At 41.7% G+C, this 17,836-nt stretch overlaps 2 protein-coding genes across 3 annotated transcripts in view; both read right to left on the bottom strand.

Annotated features, from left to right (window-relative positions):
* Positions 1-17,836, bottom strand: part of tmem121ab (transmembrane protein 121Ab) — a 53,226-nt gene that overhangs the window by 19,586 nt on the left and 15,804 nt on the right. Inside the window, exon 2 of one of the 2 annotated variants that reach the window (XR_007194465.1) lies at positions 13,960-14,260. The exons of the other annotated variant lie outside the window; for it this stretch is intronic. The gene's annotated coding sequence lies outside the window, so the exon portion shown is untranslated. Of the gene's footprint in view, positions 1-13,959; positions 14,261-17,836 lie in introns of those variants that run through there. 2 annotated transcript variants of the gene reach the window in all.
* Positions 3,166-6,522, bottom strand: LOC125299876. Its single transcript, XM_048251364.1, has 10 exons — positions 6,242-6,522; positions 5,999-6,142; positions 5,620-5,685; positions 4,877-5,495; positions 4,704-4,780; positions 4,389-4,575; positions 4,177-4,298; positions 3,794-4,022; positions 3,423-3,567; positions 3,166-3,255 (listed from the first exon to the last, which is right to left on the bottom strand). Exons 1-9 carry the CDS (start codon positions 6,440-6,442, stop codon positions 3,425-3,427), a joined length of 1,788 nt encoding a protein of 595 aa, XP_048107321.1. The 5' UTR covers positions 6,443-6,522; the 3' UTR covers positions 3,166-3,255; positions 3,423-3,424.

Below are 17,836 nucleotides of genomic sequence, written 5' to 3'. Positions count from 1 at the left end.
TTCTCGTTTTTGCGCTGTCAAAAGATGCTATTAAATCCACTAGAAGCTAGCTACTAAACCAAGGAAGACAACAGGGTTAGCTAACGTATCTTCTTATTTCAACCTCTCAAATTGTTTTTTTTTTTTTTTTTTTTTTTAACAGAAACTCAACACGGTTAACAGGTGCAACACTAGGCTACTCGCCATTTCTGCATCCTGAAATGAAACGATAGGCCTAATTTATAACTGGCGGAATAATTTGAGCAGTTCTAGAATATGACCATGGGGAGGACTACTTTACGACCATACAGGCGTCTTTTAGCGCGGATTGCAATCCTTATTGAAGCCGCCAGGGTTATGCGATAAATTATTGAGGAATGCGATCGTCGAGGTGCCCTGCCCCAACATTGCATGACACATTAAACTCAACAAGAATCGCCACCATCATCCAAAAGTTGATGTCAATAGACCAAAAATAGTTGGAAAGCCTACAGAAACTATAGATAATTAATGTGACAATCACATTATTAAAAGTAGACTTGGAGCAATGATTTACTGAGGAACTATTTTTTGTGGAGGATGCTTCAGGTAGTTCGCTGCCCCACCTGCCCATATGGACCACAAGCTCCTGGTAGCAACTCAAGCTAGGTAAAACCGATTATTTTTGTTTTTTTTGTACCGACAGTACTTGATGACCTCGAGAAACGGCGGTCTATGTGAAAACCCACCTGATTTCTTTTTTTTTTTTTTTTTTTAAAAAAGACACTGCCAAAAATGTTCCACCAATATTCCTTTTCTTTTTCGCTTTAAAGCAACACAATCTACTTTTTTACCTTAAAATAATGGGGTCAAGCTCATTTTGATGCTACACTTGAACTTGATGAGAATAGAGAACATGGAGAATAGCATGTATGACATTGCCCATGCTCGACCAGAATGCCTTTTATTGCATTATGTAATGTTATTCTCAAGGGTAGGAGCATGATCCTTTTTGTCTGTTTCAGACATTGATAGAGAGAAAAATGCGTAGAAAAGGCCCTTGTCTCTGTGTGTGTTTACGAGTGTGTGTTGGGGGTGTAAGATGGCCTACTGTACTTGATAGGTAAAATACTGGCATTGTGTCATCTACATTCCGTGTCCATTCAATCCGACTATTAACTAAACTGTATATTGACTATATGATGTAAAGCTATGTTATGTATTGAAAGACTGATTTAACTGATTTATAGTTACTTGGTTTTTGCAATCTGATTACGTAATCCAGATTACTTGTAATCAGTTACTACCCAACTGTGTCTCCTCACGACCACTTGCTGTCCATTCTGTGAGTACACTATAAAAAAAACGCCTTCTCTGTAGACAGCCCAGGCTCCGAAAACTGGAACCAAACAAAGTGGGGGCAGCTTATCCCCCAAACAAACATGAAACCCAGCATGGAATTTCATTGGGAATACTGAAGGTAGGGGTGAGCTACCTCTCTGGTGTGTAATTGTTTTTGCACAAAAGCTTATGCTAATAAATTTAAACATAAACATAAATCAACGTGATTTCCTGCAAAATCCCTGACAGTACCTTTAAAGGAGAATTCCGGTGTGATTTTGACCTAAAGTGTTTTGAAACATGACGCCGAGTGTGAACCTATGTCTCATAGCCCATCTCGGCTTGTCCCCTGCACTCGAAATCTGAAGCTTAGTTAGCGATGCTACCAACAAGGCGGCTAATGCTGGTGCCTCGGGCATCGGGCTAGCCATGCAAATAAATCACTGTTTTACACCATTTCGAGGGCTCAACGTATCTCCACACTTCATTGGTATACTTCCCAGGGCCCTGACATTTAAAACGAGACATTGAGAACTTTGAAAAAGCACTGGTAGTTTACTTACAAGACGATTTATACAGACAGTGTCTTCACGAAGTTTAGCGTTTGCAGCCATCTTGAATTTAGTCACGATAAGTCGAGTGACGAGCAGGAGCGAAACTACAGCTGATAAGTCACGTGAATACTCGCTTTAGTTGTGGACTGGAGTTAGTGCAAACAGTTGGCAACTAGGCTATTGCAAGGATGTCGGATGATGAAGCTACGGAGTTTTATGAAGACGAGGAGGAAACATTTGAGTTTGATGGGCGTCCTTATTTATTTGAGCCTGAATATACGGAGGAAGAGCTGCGTGAGCGCCGTGAAAGGAGAGAGATTGAGAGACAGCGTGCAGAGCAAGCAGCTGCAAGCACAGCCACAACACAGCCTCGTATCACGGGGAAATGGTGGTGTTCCTGCCGGTGCTGTGAGATAATGCCTACCGATATGGAGTGTTTTTGTTGCAAAGAGTGGGACCTTTTGCACCATCGCACTCAAGACGCACGCCTCGCGTGACATTAGCGCAAGGCTTTTCTTCCCTTCTGGACTTGTGGGTATTGGAAGCCTTTTTCCATGTCCCAAAATTAAACTGGACACGAAGACCCACACCGGAGGGGCAAGATGGACATTTATCTACTGAGTAAGTACTCTGCACACTTGGGTTTTATTGCTTTTGATCAATCCAATAGTTAGCTGCCAATTCAAACTACAAATACAGTAGGCTAAGTTGATAATGATATGATATAACAATGATAATGACCAAAGTGTCACCTTTCCTTGCCTCTCCCTGTGTGGTTACAGCAATAAGAAAAAAATACCCCTCTACCAGTGGAGTATACCATGGATTCCAGGAGGCAGAAGATGCTTCCAGGATCATCTAGTTACCAATTACTAAAATGTGTTACTTTGTTGATATTATTTGTATTGCAATGTGAGGGGGTAATATTGTTCATACTCATTTGAAATAACAACAATATAAAATCAACACATTTTGTTTGTTTTCATTCCAAACTACAATATTTATTTATAGACAAACAACAAAGATGTAGACCACACATAGAACATGAAATAAACACAAAAGGAAAAACAAACTATGTACATTATAAATAAAAAATACAAAGAAAACGATACTCTAAAAGAACAAAAGAAATGTCACTACAAGTCAAAGTTGCTTGAACCGCGACAGCCTTTGGGCCACCAACTCAGACGGGTCTGGCCTCGCACTGGTGCGATATTTTTGAAGCAACCTTCTTGGGCGAGGAGGAGGGACGGGCCAAGGTTCCAGGCTTTTTTCTCCTCCCTCAACTTCAAGGCGTCCTCCATCAGGTCTTTTCGAAACTCCTGAGAGGTGGGCTCATACACCGGCTTAGCCACCCACTGCTGTGTCGTCTTTGTGTACATGTACTTGTACTGTGGTTTTCCTATCCCACAGACAAAAGTAAAAATAAGTCGTTGATTATGTAGGCTACTATAACACTGTTTAGCTATGTGTGCCATGATAAAATAAGTCCGAAATCAAGTTAGTTATTCTACTAATTACTGTACTGTTCAGAACACACAAAATTTGGAGGCAAAGCCGTTTCCTTACCCTCAAGTGTTGTTTTTTGTTCCCTTCCAATATTGATATTGTGATCTATGATGGCCAATTCTGTGCGGGCTCTCAGAGTCGTATGTAAAGTGAAGTCGCTTTGGTGCGTACTTCAGGGTGACGTTGTGAAAGACTTCAAGAGATCCTGCAAAATATGTCCAATTGAAATATATCAATCAATATCAGTCATGTAAAGTGATAATAGCTGGTGTTGAAAAGTTAAGATTTATCAGGAATGCTGACAGTCTTATGCTGTCTGAGGTTACAAATGACAACAGTGTGACTAAATAACAAACAGCTGTTCGCTTCCTTTTTTTAATAACAAAGATAATGCAATTCTAAGAAACTAATTTCAATGACTGAAGGCATACCAGTGTGCTTGAACAGAGCCATCTGTCTCAGGTCACGCAGGAGAGTTTTTTCCTCAACCAACTCTTTGAGAGCACGGAAAGCTGGGGAGTCATGTTCCAGCCACCTTTTTTTCTCCTGATCCTCCTCTGAGAGAGGTGGATGAGCACATTGGTACTCCCGCCCATTCTCTTCCCATCTGTGGATGCCACGAATATGGTGAAGAACAGATGTCCACCGTCGCACACACTCCTGAAAAACGACAAAATACAACCCTTAGAAATTATGGAGAATACTTTTGTGAGTTCATGTGTCAACACTGTCTTGGGTTATACATGTTTTTAACTAAATTATTTTTTTTTCCTACTGTGCGTCATAAAATAATGATTCATAATTTCATGGTTACCTGTTCATCACCATGGCTGGAACTGCATGCCCAGTATAAGTGATTGCTGATAGACCTCAGCCATGGTCGAAGCTCTCTGTAATTTTTTTTATTAGAGACAGACACCAGTTTCTTCTTGAGACCTATGGAGAGTTCAAAAACAATATGAGCTTCCATTTCACCAGCAACAACCAGTCACACACGTGTGGATATCTAGTAAATATGATGCATACTCTTGTTCACATGCCAAGGGTCATATTCGTGACGAATGTTGCCATAGCTTTCCCTCATTAGTTTTCTTATTGATGGCGATCTGTCGGTCGCCATCACCCCAATGTCCAGCCCGAGATCGAGGAGGTGATTTAGGTCTCTCTGAAAGCCCATTGCCTCCATTGCCACGGAACTCGATGCTTCTGTAACCTAATAACATAGTAAAAATACCAGTTTGTTATTTCACAGGGCATGTGCATGTACATGTAAACTTATTGCCTTGACAGCAACTGTACGCTTATTTCACATAACAACAACAGGCATCTATGCTTGTTTACCTGTACAAGTTCAAAATGAATAATTTCTTTTGTTGCATCATCTTGAAAAGAATAGGTGCTGTACTTGCAGCTGTAGCCTTTTGGAAAAACAAACATGTCTGTGATTTTGAAAAAAAAAAAGGAATTGTGTATATTTGAAAGTCAACCAAAATCTGATGAATAACAATGCTTACCAGGGCTATCACACCTCGCATCACCACACATTTCCAGTTTTTGCCCCGAAGCAGAAAGTTGAGAAATCCTCTTCAGAATGTTTGTTTGTTGTCCCTTGTATGCATGATTTATTCCAGGGATGAGGTATTTTGATTGAATGGCGTAAAACTGAGTCTTGCCTGGTAGCTGCAGGTTGATTAGTTCTGCCCATTCTTTGATGTCCGAGTAGGTGGCTCCGGTGAAAAATGTTACAGCACATGCCAAGAGGTTGTTGCGGGCCATATTCCTTTGGTCAGTGCATGATGCCCATTCCCCGGTGTGTCCCTTCAAACATGTCCAGTGTATTCTGATATGGCTGGCACGTGTGGCTACTCGTTTTTCCTCAATGGCCACACCACACTGAGTGCATGTTCTAAAAAGCTCCATCAGCTTGGCCTCATCAACTAGCCACTTTCTTCCTGCCCATCCATCTGTGATGCCAGAGCTGGAGACAGAGCCAGAGCTTGGGCTGGATGAGGTGGTGTCACTCGGGAGCACAAAACTGGTGTCTTTAGGGTCCAAATCCATTTCCCCAAAGCTAATGCTCATATCTCGCACAGATGTGTCTGAAGCACCTGCAGCACCTTCCTCTACATCTTCCTGTTGATCAAAGGACAGATGAATAATGTCATTGTTGGGAATGATTACACATTTACTTCTAAATGGAGCATCAGTGTAGCACATTATCACCAGAACCATATATGAAATTAAAAATTCAACTCACTGATTGTGTCACTCCACTGGCTTCCCTCGAGGGACTCCACAATGAGGGGGGTGTTTCAGTCCTTTCCTTCAAATTTATAAAAAAAATGACACATAGCTACTTCAGTGGTGACCAAGGTGTTGCAGACATTACAGTGAAAAGTAGTAGTAGTAGCACCCCCATACTATGCTCCTATGGGGAGCCTCAGCAACATAGGCACATAAACACATGGAAGACAACGGGGGGGGGGGGGAATACAAAGAATGTCTCATTGCAGTTATCTTCTGGGGGAGATCCAAGGCCAGTGCTGGATAAGGGGAGCCAAAAAGTAGATACTATTCTAGACTATTCTATGGTCCATGTGAACTCCGGCTGACTGTCAACACAATACATGGCTTACCTGTGGGTATTGCCATGATGCGGGTCTGGGAGTGTATTGTCCAGATGATGATGGCCTAGTTCGTGGCCTTACTGAGGGCTGTTGTGTCACACCACTGGCTTCCCTCGAGGGACTCAACAATGATGGGGGTGTTTCAGTCCCTTCCTTCAATTCCACATTGATACTTCAATGGTGACCAAGGTGTTACAGACATTACAGTGAAATGTGAACACTGGCTGACTGTCAACACAATACATGGCTTACCTGTGGGTATCGCCATGATGCAGGTCGTGCAGTGTATTGTCCAGATGCTGATGGCCTAGTTCGTGGCCTTACTGATGGCTGTTTGGGGCTTGAAATGGTAAAACTGAGGCCAGTGGACCAATCAGACCTCCTGTGTTGCAGTTGTCTCTGGGGTTTTTTAGGCGTGGACTGGGGGGCAGCAGCCATTTCAGAGGGATACATTGCCGGGTCCTCAGAGGTACTGGCCTAAGAAAATACATGCACACAAAATAAGTTTATTTATTCATTGGTTTATAGGACACTCAGATGCACACAGCAGCACATCTGTTTTGCAATCAATCCAAAGTGGCCCCACTCTGTTCATTGACCATCACTTGCTACTTTTAGGTACTCTAACTACCTGGAAAGTTCTAACACTTCAAACTGTGAGGAATGTACTCCCCAACACCCACCCCCCGCTAATACTTTAGACCATTACGCATAACAATGCAACTGAATGCAGCATAGCAAACCCATCCCCCAAACACCTTAGCGGACCCCAATCACGGTCAGCCAGGTTAGCTTACCTGGCAAGTTCTATATTGTAACGTATTTATCAATATCAGAACAAACCACACCACTCAGTCCCTCTCCAGCAACATTTCTGATGGTGGGCTAAATAATAAATGTAGCATAATCTGCCTAATTTCTCTTTCCGGAATACAAAACTACGTGAATTTGTAGCAAACGCAATGTTCAGTGCTGCACATGATTTATACATGCTAACATGGTTCACACAATTTACAGTCTAATAACCAAATAAGTTCATACCTCCGGAGAAACTTGTGTCGCTTTCGGAGAAACTTGTGTCGCTTTCGGGATGGCAGATTTCTTCAGACACATTCGTTGTCGAGGGTTAGAGCCTCTTGTAATGAAGTCGTCTGGATCAAAATGTGCACTACATACACGGTAATCCTTCTGTTTTAGTATATGGATAGGTGTCTCGACATCGACTTGCAAAACAACAAGCCACTGCTTCCAAGTTGACTCGTGTAGAGGTAGCCTGTGAAAACTTTCTGGAACATAGCTTCTCATCTCCTTGCCGCAACCTGGAAAAGCACAAGCGCGAACCATTCTGTCTTCTCTTCCTTTTCTCTTATCCTTCGTAATGCCATCTGAAGCTGCAGTCAGTAGGCTATGTAGTATGTATGCACACATGGCCACTCCTTCTTCACGTGTAGCCTACAGCACGTCTTCCGTCAACAACATTAGGCTATGCAAGATTCACGTCACTGAGTAGTAAAACATTTATGCCATTTGTTGTAAGGTGCTCTTCGTTGTCATGTACATCGTCAATACATATGTTAAGCAGCAACTGGAATCCATGCATTTCCACGGGATTATTTTTGCAATCTGATCCCTTATCCTGTTCATTCGTGCTCGAGTTTCGACTTATCGTGACTAAATTCAAGATGGCTGCAAACGCTAAACTTCGTGAAGACACTGTCTGTATAAATCGTCTTGTAAGTAAACTACCAGTGCTTTTTCAAAGTTCTCAATGTCTCGTTTTAAATGTCAGGGCCCTGGGAAGTATACCAATGAAGTGTGGAGATAAGTTGAGCCTCGTAAATGGTGTAAAACAGTGATTTATTTGCATGGCTAGCCCGATGCCCGAGGCACCAGCATTAGCCGCCTTGTTGGTAGCATCGGCTAACTAGCGCCAGATTTCGGAGTGCAGGGGACAAGCCGATATGGGCTATGAGACATAGGTTCACACTCGGCGTCATGTTTCAAAACACTTTAGGTCAAAATCACACCGGAATTCTCCTTTAACCATTGAGGGTGTGTGTGTGTGCGACGTGTGTGCATGAGTGTGTGTGGAGAGGCAGGAGGGTGTTTAGTGGCATCCATGATAATGATGATTGAGAAGAGGATGACCCATTCGCTGTAGCTGGTCTTGTTGATTTTGATAATTATGGGTAATGTCATTCATAAATGACTCCATCTGTAAAAGCAGCCAGGCATGTGTCTCACACAGACATGCACATCTCTCAATGCTTGCAGACACACACGCGCACACACAAACAAACACACACAAGAACATACACATGAACCTAGTCCATGAGCCACAGACCCAAAAAGGGGCGTGTCACTACCACTTGAGGGGGCAAATTCTCACTATATTTTTCTGAAAGCTACATATCTCTGGAGTATAAAATGGTATGATAGAAAGTTGGATCTTGTAGCTTTGTGGCTGTACAGGCCTTCAAAGTTGACCTCTGATTTGAAAAAAGGAAATTCCGCCTATTGGCTTTTTTTTGTTAAACCACTCATAAGAGCCCAGAAAATAATCCAAACCTCATTATTACTGATGCATATGTGGTGTTTGATGTTGGCATACATATTTTGAATCATTATGTGATTTTGCCCTTCATTTTGGTTGATAAAATTCAAGATTTATGTGTAATAATGAGCAAATCTACGTTTTCAGGGACACAACGTGTTGCAGCACTAATTGAAATGCCCACTACTTCATTAATCAATGTATTTAAACCTTCCTACCTCCCAGCAGAGACTTAAAATACAAATGATTACATAGGTCTGCATTGCTATGCTATTTACTATTTGTAAATGTACTATTCGGAAACACCCCAAAATTCAGTAAATTAGTATTTTATTGAAACTACCCATAAGAGATTTTCCAAGAGATCAAAACATCATGATTACCAACCACATATTACCTTTACATTCAAGGAATACCATATGAAAATTGTTCACATCACCACATGTACCCAGCTTAACATAAATATTATAATTTTATAATGTCCAGGGCACATGAAATACATACAGTAATTTCCTGTGTATTAGCCGTATTTTGTATAAGCCACAGGACAGTGTTTTATGCAAGTTAAAAGAAACAAAACCATATACCATATTAACTGCCCCCGTGTATTAACCTCATAGCTGAAGAAATTTTGCAAAATCAATGTATAAGCTGCAGCTAATAGTTGGGAAATTATGGTAATTGCATCACAGGTGCTAAAATGATCTACATTATACATTTCAGTTGTACTTTTGACTAGTAAGAATGTGGGAATGAGATGTAGATGAACTGGTTGGTGAAAATATTCATACTTTACACATTGTTATCATTATGTACAATTATTATTATCATACTTAAAATTGTCTTTCATCTGATGTTAAAATAATTTCCATTAAAAAAAAAAAAACTATTTTCCAAGACTTGATCTACAAGTACATACATTTACAACAGTTTTAAAAATTCTACACAGTTAGATCTGATGACGGAAACTGAAATTGGATCAATCCATTTTCAGAGGAACATGAGTTCATTTGCATATCTACAGCAGGCAAGAGGTTAGGGATGATCTGATTCAGGCTCATACTACAGGCAAAGATCATGACATAGAGGCTGGAGTCAGATACACCTAAGCACAAATTCCATGATACATTGACAAAGCAAAAATTAAAGACATTTACGAGCATGAGTCAAAAAAGAAAACACAGGCACATGGCAAGACCATCATGTTGGTGAGAGAAGTCTTTTGTCACCCTCTTGGACCTTAACCATGGTCATTGGCGACACCTGAGGGGACCCCAAGGAAAACCTCTAAAGCAGCACTTGCAAAGCATTTGCAGAAACTTGCATCACTATCAGATAATCTTCCAGATGAATATAATACAGCAACAATCATTGATGGAATGTCTCTGGTCCAGAAGGTCAATAACAATGTCTCAACTTATGCAGACATTGCTGCTGCTATTCATAGCATGATCCGTAAAGAGGCAAAGCAGAGGCAGATCATTTTTTAGATTAAATTAGATTAGATTTAACTTGTCATTGTGCAGAGAACAAGTACAGAGACAACGAAATGCATTTTGGCGTCTAACCAGAAGTGCAAAAAAGCAGAAAAGTGCAATGTGATATACACAGTATAGGCAGGTGGTGCATAGACAGGACAAGAAATATAGTGCAGTGTAGACAGTAGTATACAGTTGTTTTGCAGAAGGTGGTTTAGAGTAGCATAAATTAAATATAAATGCAGTGTATTAGCAGTTACCTTATAAGAGCAGAATAAATATGGCTATGTACTGTAATATGAACAATGTATGAACAACATGTACAGGTATGTGCAATATAGTGGCAGTACCATTATAGTAGTAGTAAGAACAATATAGATGTAGTGCAGTGTATTATGCAGTGTATTAACAGAATATATTACAGAAAAACTGAATAAATATGGATATTTAGTATGAACCATATAGACAGATATGTACAGTATGTACAACTATGTGCAGTGTGGTAACAGTACCATTGTAGTGCAGAAACAGTAACATTACAATAGTATTAATAATAAGTGTATGTGTAGGATGAAAAGCAGTAGAATATGGCTATGTACAGTATAAGTGTAATTACAGTATGTACCATGGGCGTAGGTTTAGGGTGGGACGCTAGTGACTAGTCCCAATCAAAATTTTGAGATGACAAGATAGCAAACTCCTTTGTGCTATTTGGATTATTCCAACGGCAAGGACGACAGTAAAAGAAGCACTGTCATTTGATTGGCTGAAACCAAAAGGGGTTTATCTGACACACACAACAGAGTCAAAGCATAGCCTATAGGCCTACTTTGTAGTGACACTGTCAAAAGCGGCGAAAGTGTGTATGCTAAGTTATCGAAAGGAAAGTGAGTGTGTATGCTAAATTATCAGGGATGTCTACCAATACATAACCCAAAAGAGGCCAGTGTAAAACATTGTAACATTCCCTTTGCCCTTCAGCATGCACATCTTGCCTCTTTTTGCGCTTTGTAGATCAGCTATGCCGCCAAAGCAGAAAAGGAACATTCAATGCGTTTTCATTATGCAGAGTCTAAGTAGGCAAAGTAACTACAGACTGTGGCAACTGGTGACAAGGTTTTCAAATGCGGATTTTACTAAGGAAAATAGCATTAACTGTTAGGATATTACCCAGGATATTGTTACAGTTAACCTAGCTTCTGTAATCTTTCATGTTGAATAGGGGTGTGCCGCACAGACAGTGGCATAGCACAGAATAGAAGTCACCATCACTGACTGTTAATTGGGCTACCAATCTTGCAGTCGCAATAAACAGTGGATCTGAGACATTTTCCTGTTCCTATATTCTGTTCATGTAGGCTAATGTATTTGTGAATGTAGCCTGCACAATTCCATACTTATAGAAATGAACATTGCAAGACACTTACGCATCTCCTTTTATGATCTCATTCAAGAAAGATTTTCTTTGACTTGTTAGTTTTTTGAACATTTATTTTATCTAATGACAAAGCAAACATGATGAATTGAATCCACATATCCTTGCACTATGCAAAACTATTTTCCACTAGCCTAAAACCGTGAGTTTGCGTTCACGTTCTCCTTAAAGTGACAGGCACACAATTAAACTTGCACACCACAAATGTGATGATATTGAAGATAAGTGTAGACTAATAATTTAAATATCATTATGATGTATTCAAATGACCAAATATGTTTAGCTATTAGTAATTATGCCGATCATAAAATGCTATAAATAATTAACAATATACAGTATATAACGTTTATATGAATACCAAAATATGAAATAGAAACCTATGACAACCATCACTTTCTGTGTGGGGGGTGTGGAGGGTCAATCAAATTCTATGATTGCCACTGATGTGAATGATCACACAATATTCAATTGCAAAATCGCAAAGTTATCGAAATCGAGATTCTTCACTTGGTATTGGTATTGAAACAATAATGTTGGTATCGTGACAGCAGGAGTTGGGGATGTGTCCCCACCAAAGCTGAGACCAAACCTACGCCCTTGGTATGTACATTTGTAAATAAATAAATGGATGGGATAGATGGGTGGGATAGGGTAGTGCAGTTGTGGGGGGGGGCTAGGGGATGTCCGCCTCCTAGTTGTCCCTGTCAAGGTTGCCATGGTCGTGGACACCTCAACAGGCACAGGCAAGGACGCATCAGGCGGGGGCGGGGCAGGGGGTGATGGGGGGCTTAGTTTGTTGGATGTCACCGGGATGCAGAGCTAGAGTTCAGTAGGGTGACAGCTGCAGGAAAGAAGCTTCCTCTGAACCTGCTGGTTCAGATGCGGAGAGAGCTGTAACGCCTCCCGGAGGGGAGTGGGGTGAACAGTCTGTGGTTGGGGTGAGAACGGTCTTTGTTGATGCGCGCCTTACGCAAGCATCGCTTGCCCTGGATGGCCTCGATGGAGGGGAGTGAGGAACCGGTGATGTGTTGGGCAGTTTTCACCACCCTCTGCAGTGCTTTCCGGTCGTGGGCAGAGCAGTTGCCATACCAAACTGTGACACAGTTGGTGAGGATGCTCCTCTCGATGTTGCAGCGGTAGGCGTTCACCAGGATCTGAGGAGACAGATGGACCTCAGAAAGAAGAAGACGCTGGTGAGCCTTTTTGATCAGGGTAGAGGTGTTGAGGGTCCAAGAGAGGTCTTCAGAGATGTGGACACCCAGAAACTTGAAGCTGGTGACATGCTCCACCTCAGTCCTGTTGATGAGAATGGGTGTGTGTGTGCTAGCTTTCGCACATCGTTGTTGCTGATGAGCCCAATCACCGTAGTGTCATCTGCAAACTTGACAATGGTGTTAGAGCCATGTACAGGTGTGCAGTCGTAGGTGAAGAGGGAGTAGAGGAGAGCACAGGAGGGCTCAGCACACATCCCTGTGGTACACTGGTGTTCGATGGTTGAGGAGGTGCGATTATCTAACCTACAGTAACAGACTGAGGTCTGTTGGTTAGGAAGTCCAGAATCCATAAGTTTGGTTTTTCTTTTATCACATACACATATATTGGTAGATGTTTTTTCTTTACCTTGACATGTTTCGACGTATACTTCCGTCTTCATCAGAAGGTCACACAGTGGAGTAGTGTGACGCGTTTTTATCAGCTGATGTTGTTACGGAGGTGTGATCCACCTGTCAGTTTTTTTTTTGACAGGTGGACAGGTGGAGTTTGGTGATCAGTTTGGAGGGGATGATGGTGTTGAACACTGAACTGAAGTCAATGAACAGCATTCTTACATAGGTGTTGCCATTGTCAAGGTGGGACAGGGCAGAGTGAAGTGCCATAGAGATGGCATCCTCTGTGCTCCTGTTCTGACGATGAATTCAATGAATAGATTAAAGATCCTTTGTACTCGTTTCAGCTACAATTTTAAAAACATTTGTACTGCAGACCTATGTATGTCATCATTTAACATTAATTTCAACTCGCAATTGAAAGTAAGGAAGGTAGAATAGTAATGGTCAATAAGGTCTGCATTCAGGTATTGCCATAACATGTTGCTCTGAAAACTCAAATGAGCTTTTTTTTTGCACATAAATCTTGAATTTTATCAACCAAAATGAAGAGCAAAATCACATAAGTCAAAATGTGTATGCCAACATCAAACACCACATATGCATCAGTAATAATAAGATTTGGATTATTTTCTGGGCTCTTATGAGTGTTTTAACAAAAAAAGCCAATAGGCGGAATTTCCTTTTTTTCAAATCAGAGGTCAACTTTGAAGGCCTGTACAGCCACAAAGCTACAAGATCCAACTTGCTATCATACCATTTTATACTCCAGAGATATGTAGCTTTCAGAAAAATATAGTGAGAATTTGCCCCCCCAAGTGGTAGTGACGACCCCCTGTGGCTCATGGACTAACCATGTCATTTTAAGTATGTAAACATTCAAAGTTTAAAAAAAAAAAAAACTTTTCCATTCAGTCATGTGCATACCTACAAAACAAACAGACAGAGACAGTTGCATGGAAAGCTGAACGCACCATTTATGTTCTCCTGTTCATAATGTCAGAGCCAACAGCCATCTCTCTCTCATGCCTTCATCCATCTTTGCCGTCGGAGGTAGAGTCGCCTCCCTGCCCTTTCAGCTGGTTTTGGAATAAAAGCACAGAGCGTTTGGAGAGACTCTTTTTTTCTTCCTTTCTTTCCTCTCTTCCCTGCTTTTACCTCTGATTCATGTGGGTCTCAGAAAGCCTCTCCATCTCCCTAGACACACACACACACACACACACACACACACAAAGACAAACTCACACACTTAACCAGGAGTGTCCTATGGCCTGGAGTTAAAGGATGAACAAAACAGAAAAGAAACAGCTTTTAGAAAAACATCTGAAGGCCATGACATTCTCTCCACTCTCCTATGCTGCCTCAACCAAACATATCATACTCATGAATACCCAGGGCAGTGCTCTCGTCTCGTCAGTTCTACAGCAGAACTCAGAACCTCAGAAGTTCAAATGAATTTTTTTGGAGATCCTAGTTAATACCACACACTCCAAGAGCTCAGCTGGTAGATGAAAGGGCTAACAACAGAGGTCTTAGGTTCAGTAGCCAGGGAGAACATACACTCAATGCAAGCAATGACCCTTATACCAACTGTTTGCTCGGTCATTGTAATAAAGCGTACTAACCTGCACAACCAAATGTATGACTGTAAACACAATTGCAATGCACTGATAATATTGTTTGATTTGGTTCTTCTGATCATACGCCTACATTCCCACCTAAATGTTTTAATTTCTACATCAAGATGAGAAAATGACGGATTAGCCAAACATGGACTGGTAAGCATGTGACAATCCAAAAAGCAAATGTGATTTTCCTTGAGCTCTCACAGGTCTACAGTACATCCTTGGAGGACTACTAATCTATCAGGTGGTGAAACATTTACTTATTATGCGGAAGCTTTATAGATTATCTTTCCTTCCCCTTCAGCTCCCAGCACAAATAGAGCTTCACTGGAAACGGCATTCTTTAAAGTGAGATCGCTTGACACCAGTGCTGTTTATATATTTCCTGTTGTCAAAATTAATTGATTTAGTGTCCTTGTCATTATTGACCAATTCAATGTCCTATCAAGTGAAAAGCATATTGAATGACATTATTTATGATCATGTGTTATTTACAGTATGTGCTTGTATATAAATACATTTGAACTTGAATTCATTGTTTCCATTCATTCATGAGCATGGCAGCTGCCCTTAAGTCACAGAGTCCCTGTGGTAATTTAACTATTCACAGCTGAGCTACCTCAACCATGTCATTAGTTATCTGGTCCTTTGCTCTGTCCATCTACAGAAGTGATAAGCATATCTGGACCCACAGAGGGTTGCCCTACATTTCTCATTAGGAAGCCATGTATGGACCGTGATTAGGAAATGTGCTTGTCACTAGGCTAGCAGGTCCCTAATCTGTTGCTGCTTCTGAAGGCACAGAGAGCTCAGTAGTGGTTTGAGCGTAATTATCACCCGTGTTTACTATGAGAATGGAACTCATTTCATCTCCAGGTGCAGTATGCCTGTTGAGGACTACTGTATATTGTTTACAATAAATAGCATTTACCTGTATGTACTACTTCTGTAAATAATGTAGGCCTACTTCTGGTTAGATGCTAACTGGAGTGCAACATTGTGCAGAGTCCAGGTACACAAATTACAAAATACATGTATTTTAACATTTGTGTACCTGGACTCTGCACAATGGCATTGGCCAAGATTATACTCCTCTTTCTACATCATATGAGGAGAACAGGGTGAGGGTATGGCGGTGGAAGAAGCGTGCTGTGTGTGAGTCGAGCCGGTAACCCTCCCATGACCCCCGACTGGGAAGAATAAACCCAACCCACGGTGAGCGAGCTCTGGACCCCGACGCTCGAGAGGAGAGAAAAAGGAACCGCGCGGAGTTCATTATGGAGGTGAACAAGGGCAGCGGAGGAAGAGCACAGGAGACCTCCCATGAGAGGAGCGCTTTCTCAGCCTGCATCTGGCCAAAAGAGCAACACAGAAAGACTCTCTGCTGCTGCTGCTGCTAAAAGCATAGCATGCAAGGTCAGCACTACATCTGTCAGTCTGTCTGTCTGTCTCTCTATCTGTCTTACTGTACATATTTGTCTGGTTATCAGTATTCAGGGAAAAAGTGACTACCGGTACATGAGAAATCTTTGAAAATAGTAAATATATTCACAAAACAGTTGACACACTAGTGGAGACTTGAGACGCCAATCCTGGGAAATTAAGTGATATTTCCTTCCTGAATCTATGCAGGTAGCCGCTGTAAGCCTGTGCGCCAGTTTTCTGTCAGTATCATGAAGACTTGCACATTTTAGGGATTTGAATGCTTTTATGCTCTCTCTCTCTCTCTCTCTCTCGTTTTATTCAATAACATCGCACCACTGCCATCCCTCTCTTACTCATACAAACATGTATTTATTCACTGGCATACATTACCAACACGCACACACACACACGCACACTGTAACTGGATGGGGAAAAAATTAGAAAAGGAGGGATGCTCGTTTCCAAGCAGCCTTTTAATGTGCAGTGGTAAAAGGGCTGCTCATAAAGCTGCTGTGATAAAAAAAATCAATATAGTAGGCACACACACACACACACACACACATGTGCACCAACACGCTAAAACACAACCATCGCCAACATGCACACAAACACTCTCTCACTCACAAATCCCTCACTTGCGCACACATACAGACACACAAACCCCTCAAACCGGCTTGCGCACACACATACACACATTTAGATGTTCACCCCTCTGCGCTCCTCTCCTCATGCTACCTCCAGAGTCACTTATTTTCTGCTCAGCACCAGATAAAGTGTGTGTGTGTGAGAGTGTGTGTGTGTGAGAGAGGGGGGGTGGCTCGGTGGGCATCATGAAAGAAAAAAATGAAGTTAGAGCATGGACTGGTGTTCTATTCAGTATGCTGAATTCAATCAAATGCTTTTTTCCACACTTCCATTTTACCAATGGCATGCTGTGTGAACCAAAGTTGTCCCCACCACCACCACCACCACCACCACCACCACCACTTTTGTCCTGTGAGTCTGTGGAAGAGAAACTGATTGCAACTGATTGATCCCTATCATCCCACCGGCTTAGCCCATTCTAGCCCTAACCCTCCGTCAATGAAACACTCTGGTTTTGGGGCAAAAAGAGAGATGGAGGAATAAGGAGCAGGCGCGTTTGATGGCTGATAGGATAGTGGCGTCCATCAGATGTGTGTCTACACAGAGAGTCAAAGAGGAGAGGGGGGGGGTCCATGGCCATCAGGATGTTCATTGAGGTGCCAGGTTTTTGTCAGTGGCTTGTGTCAGCCAGTAGGTGCTGGCTTTAGATGATACATTTCTTTGACCTCCTGCTTTAATGCCGGCACCAAGGGGAACAGTTTGAGCCTTTTGGCAATGGTAACCCTTTTTTCAAAAGGTGTTTTCAAAAGGTGCCTGACAGCTTTGAGAAATCATCTCAATGTCTCCTCCCCATTCGGATGATAAGGGAGAATGGCACATTTGGCTGATGGACTGTGGTTTAAGGCAACAACAGCTCGTACAAAGTATACCAACTCCTTCACTGTGTTATATTTGTAATGATGAGCAAAGCAAGAAGAGCAAATTCCCCTAGTCTTGACTGCTATTCTGCATGGACAACCTCGTCACCACTACTGTAAATCAACAAAATGTCTTTTTTTACCCCAGGCACCACATTGAAGAACTCTAATGTGCAGTTTTACCACAATGTGTTCAATGTAACATATCGCTGTGATGACGC

This window comes from Alosa alosa, chromosome 8 (assembly GCF_017589495.1).
Source record: "Alosa alosa isolate M-15738 ecotype Scorff River chromosome 8, AALO_Geno_1.1, whole genome shotgun sequence".
In the NCBI taxonomy this organism is placed as follows: Eukaryota; Metazoa; Chordata; class Actinopteri; order Clupeiformes; family Clupeidae; genus Alosa; species Alosa alosa.
This window is presented reverse-complemented; position numbering and strand designations above follow the sequence as displayed.

What these genes read in the sequence shown, in the direction of transcription:
- LOC125299876 (XM_048251364.1), bottom strand. Translation starts at nt 6,442, where the DNA reads ATGTATCCCTCTGAAATGGCTGCTGCCCCCCAGTCCACGCCTAAAAAA. An exon ending in CCAGCCATGGTGATGAACAG is followed by an intron (nt 4,023 to 4,176) that starts GTAACCATGAAA and finishes GTCGTTTTTCAG; the next exon opens with GAGTGTGTGCGACGGTGGAC. An exon ending in GGCTCTGTTCAAGCACACTG is followed by an intron (nt 3,568 to 3,793) that starts GTATGCCTTCAG and finishes CATATTTTGCAG; the next exon opens with GATCTCTTGAAGTCTTTCAC.